This window comes from Lissotriton helveticus, chromosome 10 (assembly GCF_964261635.1).
Source record: "Lissotriton helveticus chromosome 10, aLisHel1.1, whole genome shotgun sequence".
NCBI classification, from domain to species: Eukaryota; Metazoa; Chordata; class Amphibia; order Caudata; family Salamandridae; genus Lissotriton; species Lissotriton helveticus.
The window spans coordinates 827,385,194-827,398,220 of NC_136071.1; the positions used below are offsets into that span (position 1 = coordinate 827,385,194).

At 46.1% G+C, this 13,027-nt stretch overlaps 1 protein-coding gene across 1 annotated transcript in view; it reads left to right on the forward strand.

Annotated features, from left to right (window-relative positions):
• Positions 1–13,027, forward strand: part of PRTFDC1 (phosphoribosyl transferase domain containing 1) — a 167,453-nt gene that overhangs the window by 71,518 nt on the left and 82,908 nt on the right. The window contains exon 3 of the mRNA XM_078663439.1: positions 11,151–11,334. Within this exon, the coding sequence (XP_078519565.1) occupies positions 11,151–11,334 (184 nt within the window). The remainder of the gene's footprint in view (positions 1–11,150; positions 11,335–13,027) is intronic.

Genomic DNA, 13,027 nt, shown 5'->3' on the forward strand with positions numbered 1-13,027 from the left:
GATGCATCCATTCCTAATATCATCTGCTATTTGTTGCATCTTTACAAATGCAATCTAGCATACGCTTCCATTCGGATACACTTATCCGCCGTAGCGGCTTATCTCCAAAACAGGCAGCATCTCTCTGTCTTCAGGGTGCCTGCCATTAAAGCATTCCTGGAAGGGCTGAAGCGGGTCATCCCTCCCAGGACCCCGCCAGCTCCTGTGTGGAACCTCAGTGTGGTACTCACCAGATTGATGGGTCCCCCGTTTGAACCTCTGCATTCATGTGAGATTCAGTTCCTCGCATGGAAGGTGGCTTTTCTCATTGCCATCACGTCTCTAAGACGTGTTAGTGAGCTACAGGCGCTCACAATTCAAGAGCCATTTATACAAATTCATTCAAACAGGGTGGTGCTGCGCACTAACCCCAAATTTCTCCCTAAGGTGGTGTCGCAGTTTCATGTCAATCAAACCATCGAACTGCCCGCATTCTTTCCCAACCCAGAAACGGTAGCAGAAAGGATGCTCCATACGCTTGATGTCAAAAGAGTGCTTATGTACTATATTGACAGAACACAACCTTTTAGAAAGACACAGCAACTCTTTGTTGCCTTCGCAGCCCAGCATAAAGGCAACCCCATTTCCAAAGCAGGAATAGCCAGGTGGATCGTTAAGTGTATTCAGATTTGCTATCAGAAGGCTAAGCGCACTTTAACGGTCCCCCCCCAGAGCACACTCCACACGCAAGTTGGGGGCCTCCATGGCATTCCTAGGTAACATTCCTTAGGAAGACATTTGTAGGGCAGCCACATGGTCTACACCACATACGTTTACCAAACATTACTGTGTAGATGTGCATTCCAAACAGCAGGCAGCTGTAGGACAGGCTGTTCTTAAAACACTTTTTCAGACTTCTGCAGCTGGCACGGGCGGCCGCCGTTAATGGAGGGACTGCTATGTATTCTATAATATAGATATGAATTTAGCAGCCCACATGCCTCGAACTGAATATGCTACTTACCAGTATGCATCTGTTCTTGGCATGTAGGGCTGCTAACATTCATATCGCCCGCCCTCCTCCCCGGCGCCCGTAGCGGCTGCAGACTTTTCTTGCATTTAATCTCTAGCATGGCCATCACTTACACTGTTAAACCCCATCTTTGCCACAATGGCTAAAAACAATCTGGGGATGGAGTCGATGCCCATGCGCACTGTAGTCCAGGGGAGGAGCCACCTATCTCGTGATACTTCGAAGACTCTTCCAGGACAACAATGTGCAATCATCCGTACCCAACACTAGGCGGCGATCTATGCTATAGATATGAATGTTAGCAGCCCTACATGCCAAGAACGGATGCATACTGGTAAGTAGCATATTCAACCCACCTACATCTCAAAAGCCAAATACCGGTCGGTAACGGCTGAATTCGGCCGTTACCGACCGGTATTTGGCTACGTACATCTGGCCCTAAGTGAGGGCTTCCTTATGTATGTGACCTACTTCAATAAACATAAATTTAAAGAATCAAAAGATTGTCTATAGAACTATACGGAGATTTTATTTTTTAATTTCAGTCATTTTATGCCGCGCATTCTTAAGTATTTTTGAGGGCACAAGTATTGTCATTTGGCTTTCCTAAAAAAAAAACACTAAAAGAAATGTGCTGAACTGCAGAGGTAAAAAACGAACCTGAATCTTGGAAGGATTTGACTATTTTCTAATAAAGGTTTTTGCTAATTCAGTGACAAATGGTATATGTTGCACATTAATCCCAAAACTAGCGATTTAAAGGAAACTGAACATGCGGTATTTTCTTACTAATAACATTTCAGACATTTAGTGCTAATTGAAATGCTTAACGCACATTATACCATCAACATTGGCTACGTTTTGGTAGAACTGAAAATCACTTAATTTGGACAGGGTTGTAGTTCTCCCCATTGACTGTCTCTAAACCATAGGTGAAAACGTATTTTATTATAATTTCTATAGAGTAACATTTTACAAAACATTGTGGGATGTAGAGTCAACTATTGAACAATAATCCAGTAACTTTATGGGTTTTAACTATTATTTTTTTTAAGTATTTTTATTGGTATTTTGTAATATTGGCAGTTCGCGCTGGACTATTCCCATGGGGCACAGGGTTAAGATTGATTTGCATATCGCTTGGTTCAAACTGGAATGGCATGGTGACCAAAAAAACGATGGATTTAGGCCCATATCTCTGTACTGGGGTGAATGTATGACATTGTTCTGCTTTCTGTCCATCAACTGTTGTTTTTGCATTTGTCACCCCTAGTGGGACGGGTATGCTCAGACGTGAGTCCCGTGCTCTCCATGCCACTGGAATCAAGCTATCCTGGCTGAGTAGGAGCCCGAAACCGGTCCTAGGATGCTTGTTTCCAGTCCAGGGAGGACCTGGCTTGGCAGTTCGGGCTGGACTGTTCCCATGGGGCACAGGGTCAAGACTGATTTGCATATGGCTGGGTTAAAACTGGAATGGCATGGTGAGCAAAAAACAATGGATTTAGGCCCAGAACGTTGTACTGGGGTGAATGTATGACATTGTTCTGCATACTGTTCATCAACTGTTGTTTTTACATTTTGTAATATTCCACATATGTGCTACAGAAAGGAAAACATTATGATTAGAGCCAGTATTTCAATTGGCAGTTATATCACAACTCAAATTAACATAACTCGATGTCCAGAGGCGCAACCGAAAGCCAGTTTTGGCTGCTCATCTGGTAGTCTGGATACACAGTAGAGTTCGTTCAAACAGTAGTCCATCATATTACTAACAACTTCAGGTGATGACTATATTTTCTAGTACATGTTCCACTAAAGTTTGTTTACAATAACTCATAAGTGGGAGTTTCCACCACCGATCCCGAGTACATGCATAACATTCGTAATTAATAAATGCTACTTCATTTATTAAAAACAAACCTCATAACAAAAGGAGGAACAAAATGGAAAAAAAGTAAATAAAACTTGTGTAGAGGGGTGAAGTAGATCATATCTGACAAATTACACTTGGGGGAAATCACAATATAAATGGACCTCCTGTTAGGTTGGAGGGCAGGGGGAGGGTTTAGCGACTATTGTCAAAACTCCCTTGCGTGATCAGCAGGTCTCTGCCTATTATTTCCCTACAGGCATCTACCACATAGGTCAGCGCTCAAGGCCTTCTAAAGGCTGTGGAGGGTTATCACGTTGCGCGCTTTCAGGGCAAGACTCCTGGCCAGTATTTGAACTCGTCTCCGCATTCTCAGGTTTTCCCTTACTACCATCACCTCTCTCCGTTGTTCGGCTATTGGGTGCTTCCTCAGACTTTTCCCAACTGAGTGCTCTACCTTCTGCCCTAGCCCACATGGTAAAGTCTCTATTCCAGGTCTCAAACTGAGGCCCCCTCGAAGACTTCAATTCCATTGCAATTCTGCGCTTAGCTTGGCCCAGTGCAAGATCTATCAGCCTATTCCCAACTTTACGTTTGGGGGCCTGGGGAAAAGACTCAATAAGCAAGTCTGCACTGTGGGAGCCAGCACTCTACCCGGCACCTCTTTGGGTTTGCCAAGCACAGCCTCCCAGAAAGAATGTAGGCTTTGACAGCTCCAGGTCATATGGCCAAAGTCTGCATCTGGGCGCATGCATCTGGGGCATGAAAGGTAGTTACAATGTACACCAAAAAAGCGTGCAGTGCCCTGCGCACGTTTCCTTCTTTCAAATCATCCAGTGAGTGAAATATGTTTATGCCCAAGTATTTAAACGTATTCTGAGCCCATAATATGTCAGCCATCAGTGCCTCAGGCCTGTGTGATGATCCTGCTACCGGGAACAAATATGTCTTTGTTTTATTGACTCGCAGGCCCGAAAGGTGTGCAAAATCATCCAGAGTTTGTATGGCCATGGAGGTGCCCACGACCGCCTCTGACAAGTATATCAGCAGGTCGTCTGCATAGAGGGAGACATGGGGCAGCCGTCCTCCAATAGACAACCCAATCCCATCCCTGGCGGATCCTCTCAGCGAGAGGCTCAATTGCTAGGGCAAACCGTAGAGGAGAAAGGGGGCACCCCTGTCTAGTCCCGCTGGATATCTTACACTGTCTGGAGATTGTTCTGCCCATTTTGACCCTTGCCGTAGGGGCAGTTTATAAGAGTCGCACCCATTCCTCTCCAGGCCCATACGCAGCATCACATTGAATAAGTACTCCCTCCCCACCTTATCGAAATCCTTTTCTAGATTGACTGAAAGCACTGCTGCTTGGTGTTTGGTTGGGGCCTCGACATAATAGAGAATGGAGTAGAGCCTGTGGTGGTTATAAGAGTGATACGAGACGGAATAAACCCGTTCTGGTCAGGGTGGACTAGTGTCTTAATATGTGGGATTAACCCTCCGGCCAACACCTTACTTAAGATCTTAAAGTCCAAGTTGAGCATGGAGAGGGGCTTATAATCTTTAACACCCGCCTCTGTCTTCTTAGTTTTTGGGAGAGGGATCACCAGGGCTGTCTGAGTGGAGCAGGGCAACCCCCCAGATTCATACGCATCAGCATCTTCTAACGCACAGAGAGGCAGAGGTTCCAGAAACTCTTTTATATTCAGCCGGGAAGCCGCAGTCGGGCCGTGTATAATCGCTCATTGTATGTTAAAAAGGAATCATTGATGGCATCCGGGTCGTACACCACATCCCCGGTATCTAAGCTAAGTTGGGTAATTGGAGATCCCCCTAGTTCGGGTCTAATTAACCTTGCTAATAGTCGGCCCGCCTTCCCTTCCTTTCTCTGCACTCTATCTAAGCAGTCCTTTTGATTATAACAGGCGCCCGAGTGCATCATTATATTTTGCACGCGTGGTCTGTCATGCCACTTAGCAGCATCGTCTGTACCCTGGACATATCTAAGCTGCGGATGCTCCCCTCCAACGTCCAGCATTCCCTGACGGAGCTCTCTATGGGCCCCTGTCGACTGTCCCACACAGTGGCCCCATACGACCACCTTAAACGCCTCCCACTCCAGTTGAGCGGAGGATGCTGTGTTGACGGTAATGAGGAAGTATGTGTCTAGGAGTGTATGCAATGATGTGCGAAAAGGAGCATCATCAAGCATTGCCGGGTTTAATTTCCAGGTAGGGATCGGAGGTCGCCTTCACGGGGACTGATGTGTCATTATCAGTGGGCTATGATCCGATAATGTGCACCCTAGATACTCGGTATGTATAATAGAGCTGTTAAAGGCAGGGGAGCACAAGAAAGTATCAAGCCTTGTATGCACCTGAGGGACCAGCGAAAAGAAGGAGAAATCCCTGTCTCTGTTGTGATGTAATCTCCAAGTTTCTTCAAGGCCCCAATGGGATATCCATGTGCAGAACCCCATAGCCATGCGGCGTGGCTGAGACCCCATCAAGGGACGGTGCAAACAGTCAGTAATCACATCCGCAACACAACTAAAGTCCCCCTCCCAAGTATCATGTTACCATTTAATTTATTGGCCATACAGCAGAGAAGGATTCCAGAAAGCCAATCTGGTCCTGGTTAGGCGCGTAAATATTGTCAGTGTAACTTCCTGACCTGCCAGTCTCCCTGTGACCAGAGCGTACCGGCCTTCTGCATCCAACCACAAACACTCAGGAGCAAAAGGGACCCCTGGCTTAACCCATATCAGTATCCCTCTGGCAATAGCAGAGTAGGTGGCCACAAAGACCTGGCCTCTCCATCGTTGTTTCAACTTCCCAGCTTCCTCACTGTTCAAGTGTGTGTCCTGAAGGAATGCTATGTGTATGTCCCTGCACCTCAGGTATAAATAAATATTATGGCGCTTTGCAATAGACATCATTCCTCTAATGTTCCATGTTAGGAACCGTATACCGCTACGAGCATCGGCCATTTGTGCTGGGAATCAAGTGCCTCAAGGGGGGAAGCCCTCCCCCACCTCCGATACATGCACAACCCCCCTCCCCCCACCACCACCCTCTGCAAACGTCAAAATTCAAGAAACAAACAAAAGGAGCTTTATGATGGTCAACTCCCCGACTCCAGGACAGTCCGACAACGGTCGGCCGCCCAAACATCGTGTGAAACAGTTGGTACTAGATGAGGCCCTAACCTAGTACGGCACTCAGCGGGGTTTAGCCAATAAAGCTTAGATCAGGATGCTCCCACCAACCAGAGCGCACCAGCCCCATATACAGTGAGGCAGCTCGGGACTTGAAACAGTCAACTGCGGTTCCACGCCCCTCTGGGTAACACAGCCACCTTAACTTACCAACTGCCTCCGATAATATCGTCTGCAGCGTTAGGCGTCACCACCGGCAGCTTCACACTGTTGCTGCAGGAAGTATCGGACTCATTTTCATCAGTCTCTTTCAAAGAGCCGGCCTCAACCTCTGAGGCGGGACTCCGGCTCTGCATAAGTGCCGCCACAGCCTGTAACAGTTCAGCTCTCTTCATCTCTGTCTGTGATGAGGTCGGTTTCTTCGAGGTCGTCTTCTTGGGCGTTTCCCAAGCTCCGTGGCCTTCCGCATGGCAGATCCAGAGCCCTTGTCTCACGGGGTCTCACTCTTCTAGGCCTCTTAACCAGTCCCAGGCATCTTTAGGGTTGTCAAAGTAGTGAGGGTTCCCCTCCAGAATAACACCCAGCTGGGCTGGGAAAATCAGAGAGGGCTGGAGACCTTCCTCTCGCAATGCCTACTTGAGCTCAAAGTACGAGGCCCGCTTCCTCTGCACCTTTAACGTATAGTCCGGGAAGAGGGAGATTCTACTGTTATCCATATTGAAGGGGCCCTCCGCTATTGCCTTCTACAGGAGGAGATCTCTGTTTCGGAAATGGAGCAATTGGACCACCACAGGCTGCGGAGGCCTCCCAGGGGCCAGTGGCTTGGCCGGTACTCTCTGGGCTTTTTCCAGCGTATAAAAAGTGGACAGACCCTCTTATTCTACCACACTTCTGAGCCAATGCTCCAAGAAGGACACCATTTTGCTGCCCTCCAGCCCCTTCCGGCAGGCCTAGGCCCCTGATGTTGTTCCTCCTGTTGCGCCCCTTGACATCCTTCGCTCTAGTAAACACTAAGGGCTCCCATCTGCTGCTCCAGTGCCTTCTGTGCCGGCGCTAGCTCCGCAACATAAGATTCAGTCTCTTTTACCCTCTCCCACAATTTCTTATGTTCCTCCCGCAGAAGGGCCGAGCCCCATCACAACCGTGCTAATATCTTGAAGGAGGGTGACCTTCGTGTCCCCTATGGCCTCTAGTATTTTGTTCAATTGTTTTTGCACCGGGTCCTCTGGGTTAGATTGCGACTGCTCCTGGGCACTGTCTTCCAGATCTTGCAGGGCCCCCGTCTGGCAGCCTCTTGGTTTGCCCATTGCGCCGGGAACTCCTTAGGCCTAATTGTCGCACACCGCTGATGATTCTTATTAATTATAAAACTTGCTACAATTGGAGTACAGCAATGATCAGGGATTCCCCTACCTCGTTCAGAGCTGCACTGCACCTTGACAGAGTGTTCCGACTCTGCCTCCTTCCCTCTTTGCCGGTAGTCCTTGCTGCGCCCGGTGGTGCCCTTATACTGCACCTCCTTAGGACCGGCAGTGCAGCTTGGACCGCACTGGATTGTCCTCCGCTCACTCGATCTGTGTTGTGTTTGGCCCACCAGACTCCGGTCACGCCTATCACACTCTTTGGCCTCCCAGCATAAGTACGGCGCCTTGCCCACTTAGGCGTCGCAGGCTCCCTAGCTGCAACACTCACTACGCCTTCCCGCGTGATGGAGTCTATGCTGTTCCTCAGTTATAGTATCTTCCCGGAATTCTTGCCGCTATACAGCCCAGCACAGTTCCTCCTCTGGTCTGTTTCCACCTCCTCCAGGTGACCCCAGCAAAGCCCGACAATATGCCCAGGTTCACCTCCATTAGTGCCCTTTCCTGTCCGCCTGGCTAAGGGCCGACTCCTTGCGGGCTCTGTTCTGCGTTTGTCCAAAATGCCAGTTTAACAGGGCCGCCAGGTCTGTCTCACCTGCTTCTTAGGCCTCACTGGTGAACACCAAATTGCTGCTCCCGCTGATTTCACCCAGTTTTCTAGTGCACCTGCCGCTGTACACGTCAACGACTGTATTCTAGAGATGGGGGGCCGCTACAATTTCCAGCACCATGTCCAGGCCCATCCCCAGAGGCCCAGCCAGTCTCTGCGTCACTTAGGCCCAAGGGGAACGCCCCATGTGTCAGCTCGCCGTCCATGGCCAGGGCCCTAGGCTCTGCGGTTTCCCTCCCAGGGCTCCCAGCCACTACCTTAGCCCTGGACGCAGTCAGGTGTTTTCCAAGGCGCCTCAGCTTCAAGGCACAGACAGGTGGTTCTCTGGTCGTGCTGCTTTCCCAACAGCTGGGCTCGTCGGGGAGGCCCGCCTATGTCACTCTCGTAGGTTTCGGGCTCACCTCTGAGCCGCTGCCGCCATCCAGTACACTGGGTCCACCACCACGACTCCCGCTGCTGTGCCTCGAGCTATGCCCTAGTGCGGAGGGGCAGCAGCGGTCATCCGCTCAAGTCCCGAATCTGCTCACGGAGAACTCCCAGCACCTCGTCGCTCTTCTCGGCCGCCGCCACTCCAGCAGCGCGCTCCATGCATCAGATCGCCGCGCCCAGTTGGAACCTCGACCAGTCCCCAAACGCCTCCAGGTCCCACCCTCGGCTCGCGGACCTCGGAGGGACAGTTTGAAAACTTTTCAACCCGTCCTGGCTGCCAGTTCCTTTAGGATAAAACACGGGCTGATGCGGAGCTCTCGGCTCACACGTCTGCCATGATCCTCAGTTAGGCCACGCCCCATCTTTATGGGTATTTACTATGATGTGAAACCAATGTATTCCAGCGTATTTGCACATTATCAAAGTTTCACAATGCCCCAGCCATTCTAATTCCATAATGGCTCTGCTAGGATATCCACTGGCAGGTGCCACCATTTCTAAAATCCAAATTAAGAAGTAAACTACACTTATTCTTATGAGTGAGCAAATCTGTCAAGAGACATTCACCTTGATTTATGAACAAAACCTCCTGTTCCGCATTTTCGTTTCTAATCCAGGTGCAACAACCAGGTTGGACTATGTTCCCTTTGATGCCGTAAAAGAAATTTAAGTCTTCATAACACAGGTTTGGATACTGAAATCTTTGTGTCAGTCAAACAAAAAGGAACAAGTGTAAGTGGAGTAGCCGAAGAGAACCAATCATTCTCCTAAGTAGCTCCTTCAAAAGCAATTAAATACTTGCTCTCTATGGCAGACAAGAACATAGATGTAGTGACCTAGTAAGCAAAACATTATAGTACTGTCAGTAACATGATAGCGCCCGTTGGATTACCAGCTCAGTTTACCATACTCATCTGGGCAGATAAACATTCACACTTTGAACCGATAATCCTGACTTAACGTCCTGCCTATCAGAATGTTATTCACTTTAGGACTTACACCTGTACACTTTGACTTACCAATCCTTGTCACCTGTACTAAAGTCCTAGGGGATCAAAGGGAGTTGGCATAATAGGTAGAAAATAACTTTCTTATGAAAATAACCACTGACTCTGGAGAAAGTTTAAACCACTATATGCAATATTTTGTAAATCATGAACCATACAAATGAGATTAAAAGTAGGAAAATAATTATTAAAGCAATAGTTCTGCAAGACTTTAGGGATGAACCTTTAGACATTGGTACCTGGAAAGGGTGAGAAAGGGAAACGGCACAAGGACATACCCACACAGTTTATATTTACCTAGAATGGTGCGAAGACCAACCCTGGCCACGGGCTGAGACAAAAGAGAAATAGGGCTCCCAACAATCAGGTGCCAACAGGACTGGACAGGTGAAGGTCAGGACAGGTACCCTCAGCTAAGTGCAACGTCAGCGTTACACCCCTCTCTGCGGCTAACACTCGGACCCCGACTGGGTCATCGATCTTGTCCCTCAGCGAACTCCCGATTCTTCTGACAGAGTGCTCGACTAGCACCCTGCTCTTGATTCTCCTTCAGCATACGCTGGGTCAGTGACAGGTCTGTAACAAGTCGGACAATCTAACTGACTATGCCTACCTTAGTTATACTATTTTCTAGGGCAATATACCACCCCCCAGTGTTACAAATTCATGTATTCCCTTCATTTGATTGGTCAGAAAGGCGAGGTGAGGTCATCACACCATACCAGTATGAAATCATTTTCCTTCAATAAAGTTGATCAATGTTCCTGCCCATAATTTACTTTCCTATGCACTTTTATTCCACCCAGCAATAATTGTTTCAATATTGTGTACATTGTATTTGATCAGTTCACATTTTCTTCCTCTTGTGGGGTCAGACGGTCATCTTCCCATGAATATTGCAAGTAAATCAGGCCTTGGCTGCTTGTCAATGTCAGCGTCTTCAAGGCTTTCTGTATTCTATTGCACAGGCGCAGCCTTTTCAAAATGGAGTTTGAAAGCACCCTTCAGGTCCAAATACGAGCTAATAATAAAGTCAAAGGGAATTAGAATGCAAAATAAATGACTGCACTGTATACCACTTATCTCTACTCTATCCCCATTACTTTATTTTAACTATAGCATTAATAGTTAAGCAGAACGAACAAAGTTTAATTAAAGCAGTAGCAGGTGCATTAGTGTGTGAAACATGAAGCGGCCATCTTGGCACTATTCAGCAGCTGCAAGGATTTCCCACCAAGGTACAGATACGTCACATCATGTGGATGTGGCAGACGCATGCGCAGATAAGATCCTGCGTTTTCCACCGCCATACTAAGTCGCTCGAGTTACTGTTAGTAAAAGCACATAGAAAAGCTTTCCCTATAAACTGAAAATGTTGTGTGGTGCAATTATTAGTAATACAAAACATGTTGATTAATAAGTTACATGTTATTTCGAGAGGGCTGAGTCCAAGCAAGTTTCTTCACGTATGAAACCTTGCTCCATCAAACATGTTGCTCATGAGCCACACGTCGGGGACCACTGCCATAGGCTATGAAGGGCTTTTGCATTCCTAATTCCAATTTACCTTGCATTCATAACATTTTAGTATAGTAAAAGTAATGGAGTATGACACACTGTATGACAACATGTAAGTACGCTGTGGCAGGTGTATGGTGTGCAGTATTACGTTAACTGTTATTCCAATCTACAATTTCTTTAAAGGACTGAGAGACTGGCAAAAAATATCATGAACGACCTTGGAGATAACCATATTACCGTTCTGTGTGTGCTCAAAGGTGGATACAAATTTTGTGCAGACCTTGTGGAGAGCATAAAGAATCTCAGCCGGAATTCAGAAAGGTTCATCTCCATGAGAGTTGAATTCGTCAGACTTAGAAGTTATCGTGTAAGTAGCCGTTTATTTAATTTCCTTCTTGTTTATTAGATAGTGGCACATTCACAGCTTTCCTGAATTGTGTACTGCTGTGGATATTGCATCAAGTTTGTGGTTAACAACTGCCATTACCCGTTATTTAATTCTGCTAAACTGAACAGAAAAGTACATTAAAAAGGTGGTGGCCCTTTTGGAAACCATTTGTGGGTCTCCCCTAGAGACCGCCTCAATCCAAAAATGCATAAATAAATAAATGAATACATGATCAGCCCTCTCCATCCATTGGTCTGTTCAGCTAGCGTTCACATTGTGCTTCCTCCCAGTACAGCATACATCATTGGAGATTGAGCACATTGGAGCCTTTGGTTCTCTAGTACTAGGAGTGATGGCGTATTCCCTCCTCATTCCCTCCTTTTCCAAAAAAGAAGCTCCCTTTAGTGGAGGCTGGTTGGCCGATACTTACATTTGCTAATGCATTTATTCCCCATTCTTTATCAAATTTAGTCCTACTGGTATCTTAAGAGTAATTGACAGCTAATAGCACATTTTCCCATTCAAATAATAATCACATTTTTCTTTGAGGTCTATTAAAACGGTATAGGGTTTCTATACTTGTTCCAAGTACATCTGCCCACCAAAAAGCAGGCATATGTTCTTTTAAAATTATATCTGATGGTTAGTTGTGTTTTGATGTTTAAAATGTTTATTGTAACCGGTTAAATGCCATGCGTTGGCAGAATGATTTCTTTTTTTTTCTTAGTTTTTTTTGTTTTGTGGTATGTGCATGCAGTAACAAATATTAATTAAAAAAATCACACTACCTACCCAAAGCTAGAACTATTGGCTTTGCCTTTGTCTATTAAGAGATAATGATTATGTTTGCATTTGCAAAACAATTTCCAAATAAAACAACTGGTAAATATATAAGGCACCACTGTTAAACTATAATTTCCCAAAACATGTTGAGTAGTTAAAGGGACTCGGTGGGATTTAATATTTGCGAAATGTATACTCCAGCTCTGAAATATATGCAAAGGAGTGTGTCGAGCTTTGTATGTGCAGAAGTATACTAAACGTGTATCAATAATAATAAAAGCTCTGACTCCGTAGGAATTTAAAATTAGTTTCCTGATATGAATTTATATTTACTGGTTATATGAGGGTCTACTTTTATTATATATAATGCATGTGAATAACAGTTTCCTTCTGAGAAGAAGGTAAAATATACAACAACCTCCTACGATGATGATGATGTAAACACACATTTTGGAGGATTTGCTTCACGATTTAGGATCCTGGTACATTGAATAAATGCCCTTTTTGGGGAACTGTTCATTGTCCAGGACATTTCTGTTTTATGAACATCTTTTTTACTGACACAGGGTGCGAGTCTTAAAGCGAATTCAGCAATTCTGTATGTAGATGTCATCCCATCGGATTGCTGTATTTGACGTATGAAGCAGTGCCAAGGGCGTATTATTTTCTTACAGCCTTGGTCTTTGCTTCATATTCAACATGGCAAGTGAACTACCCATGACTGATTGTTGTTGCAGTTTACTCACTGTAGTTGTACATACTTGTGCAAATAGTATCAAAAGAATATTATTCTTATTTAACAAATCATCGTTTCCATAATGTTAAGCATGTCTAGACAAGTGGAGGCACGGTAGGTGATTCTTTTTTGTCAATTAGGTTGATGAGGTAA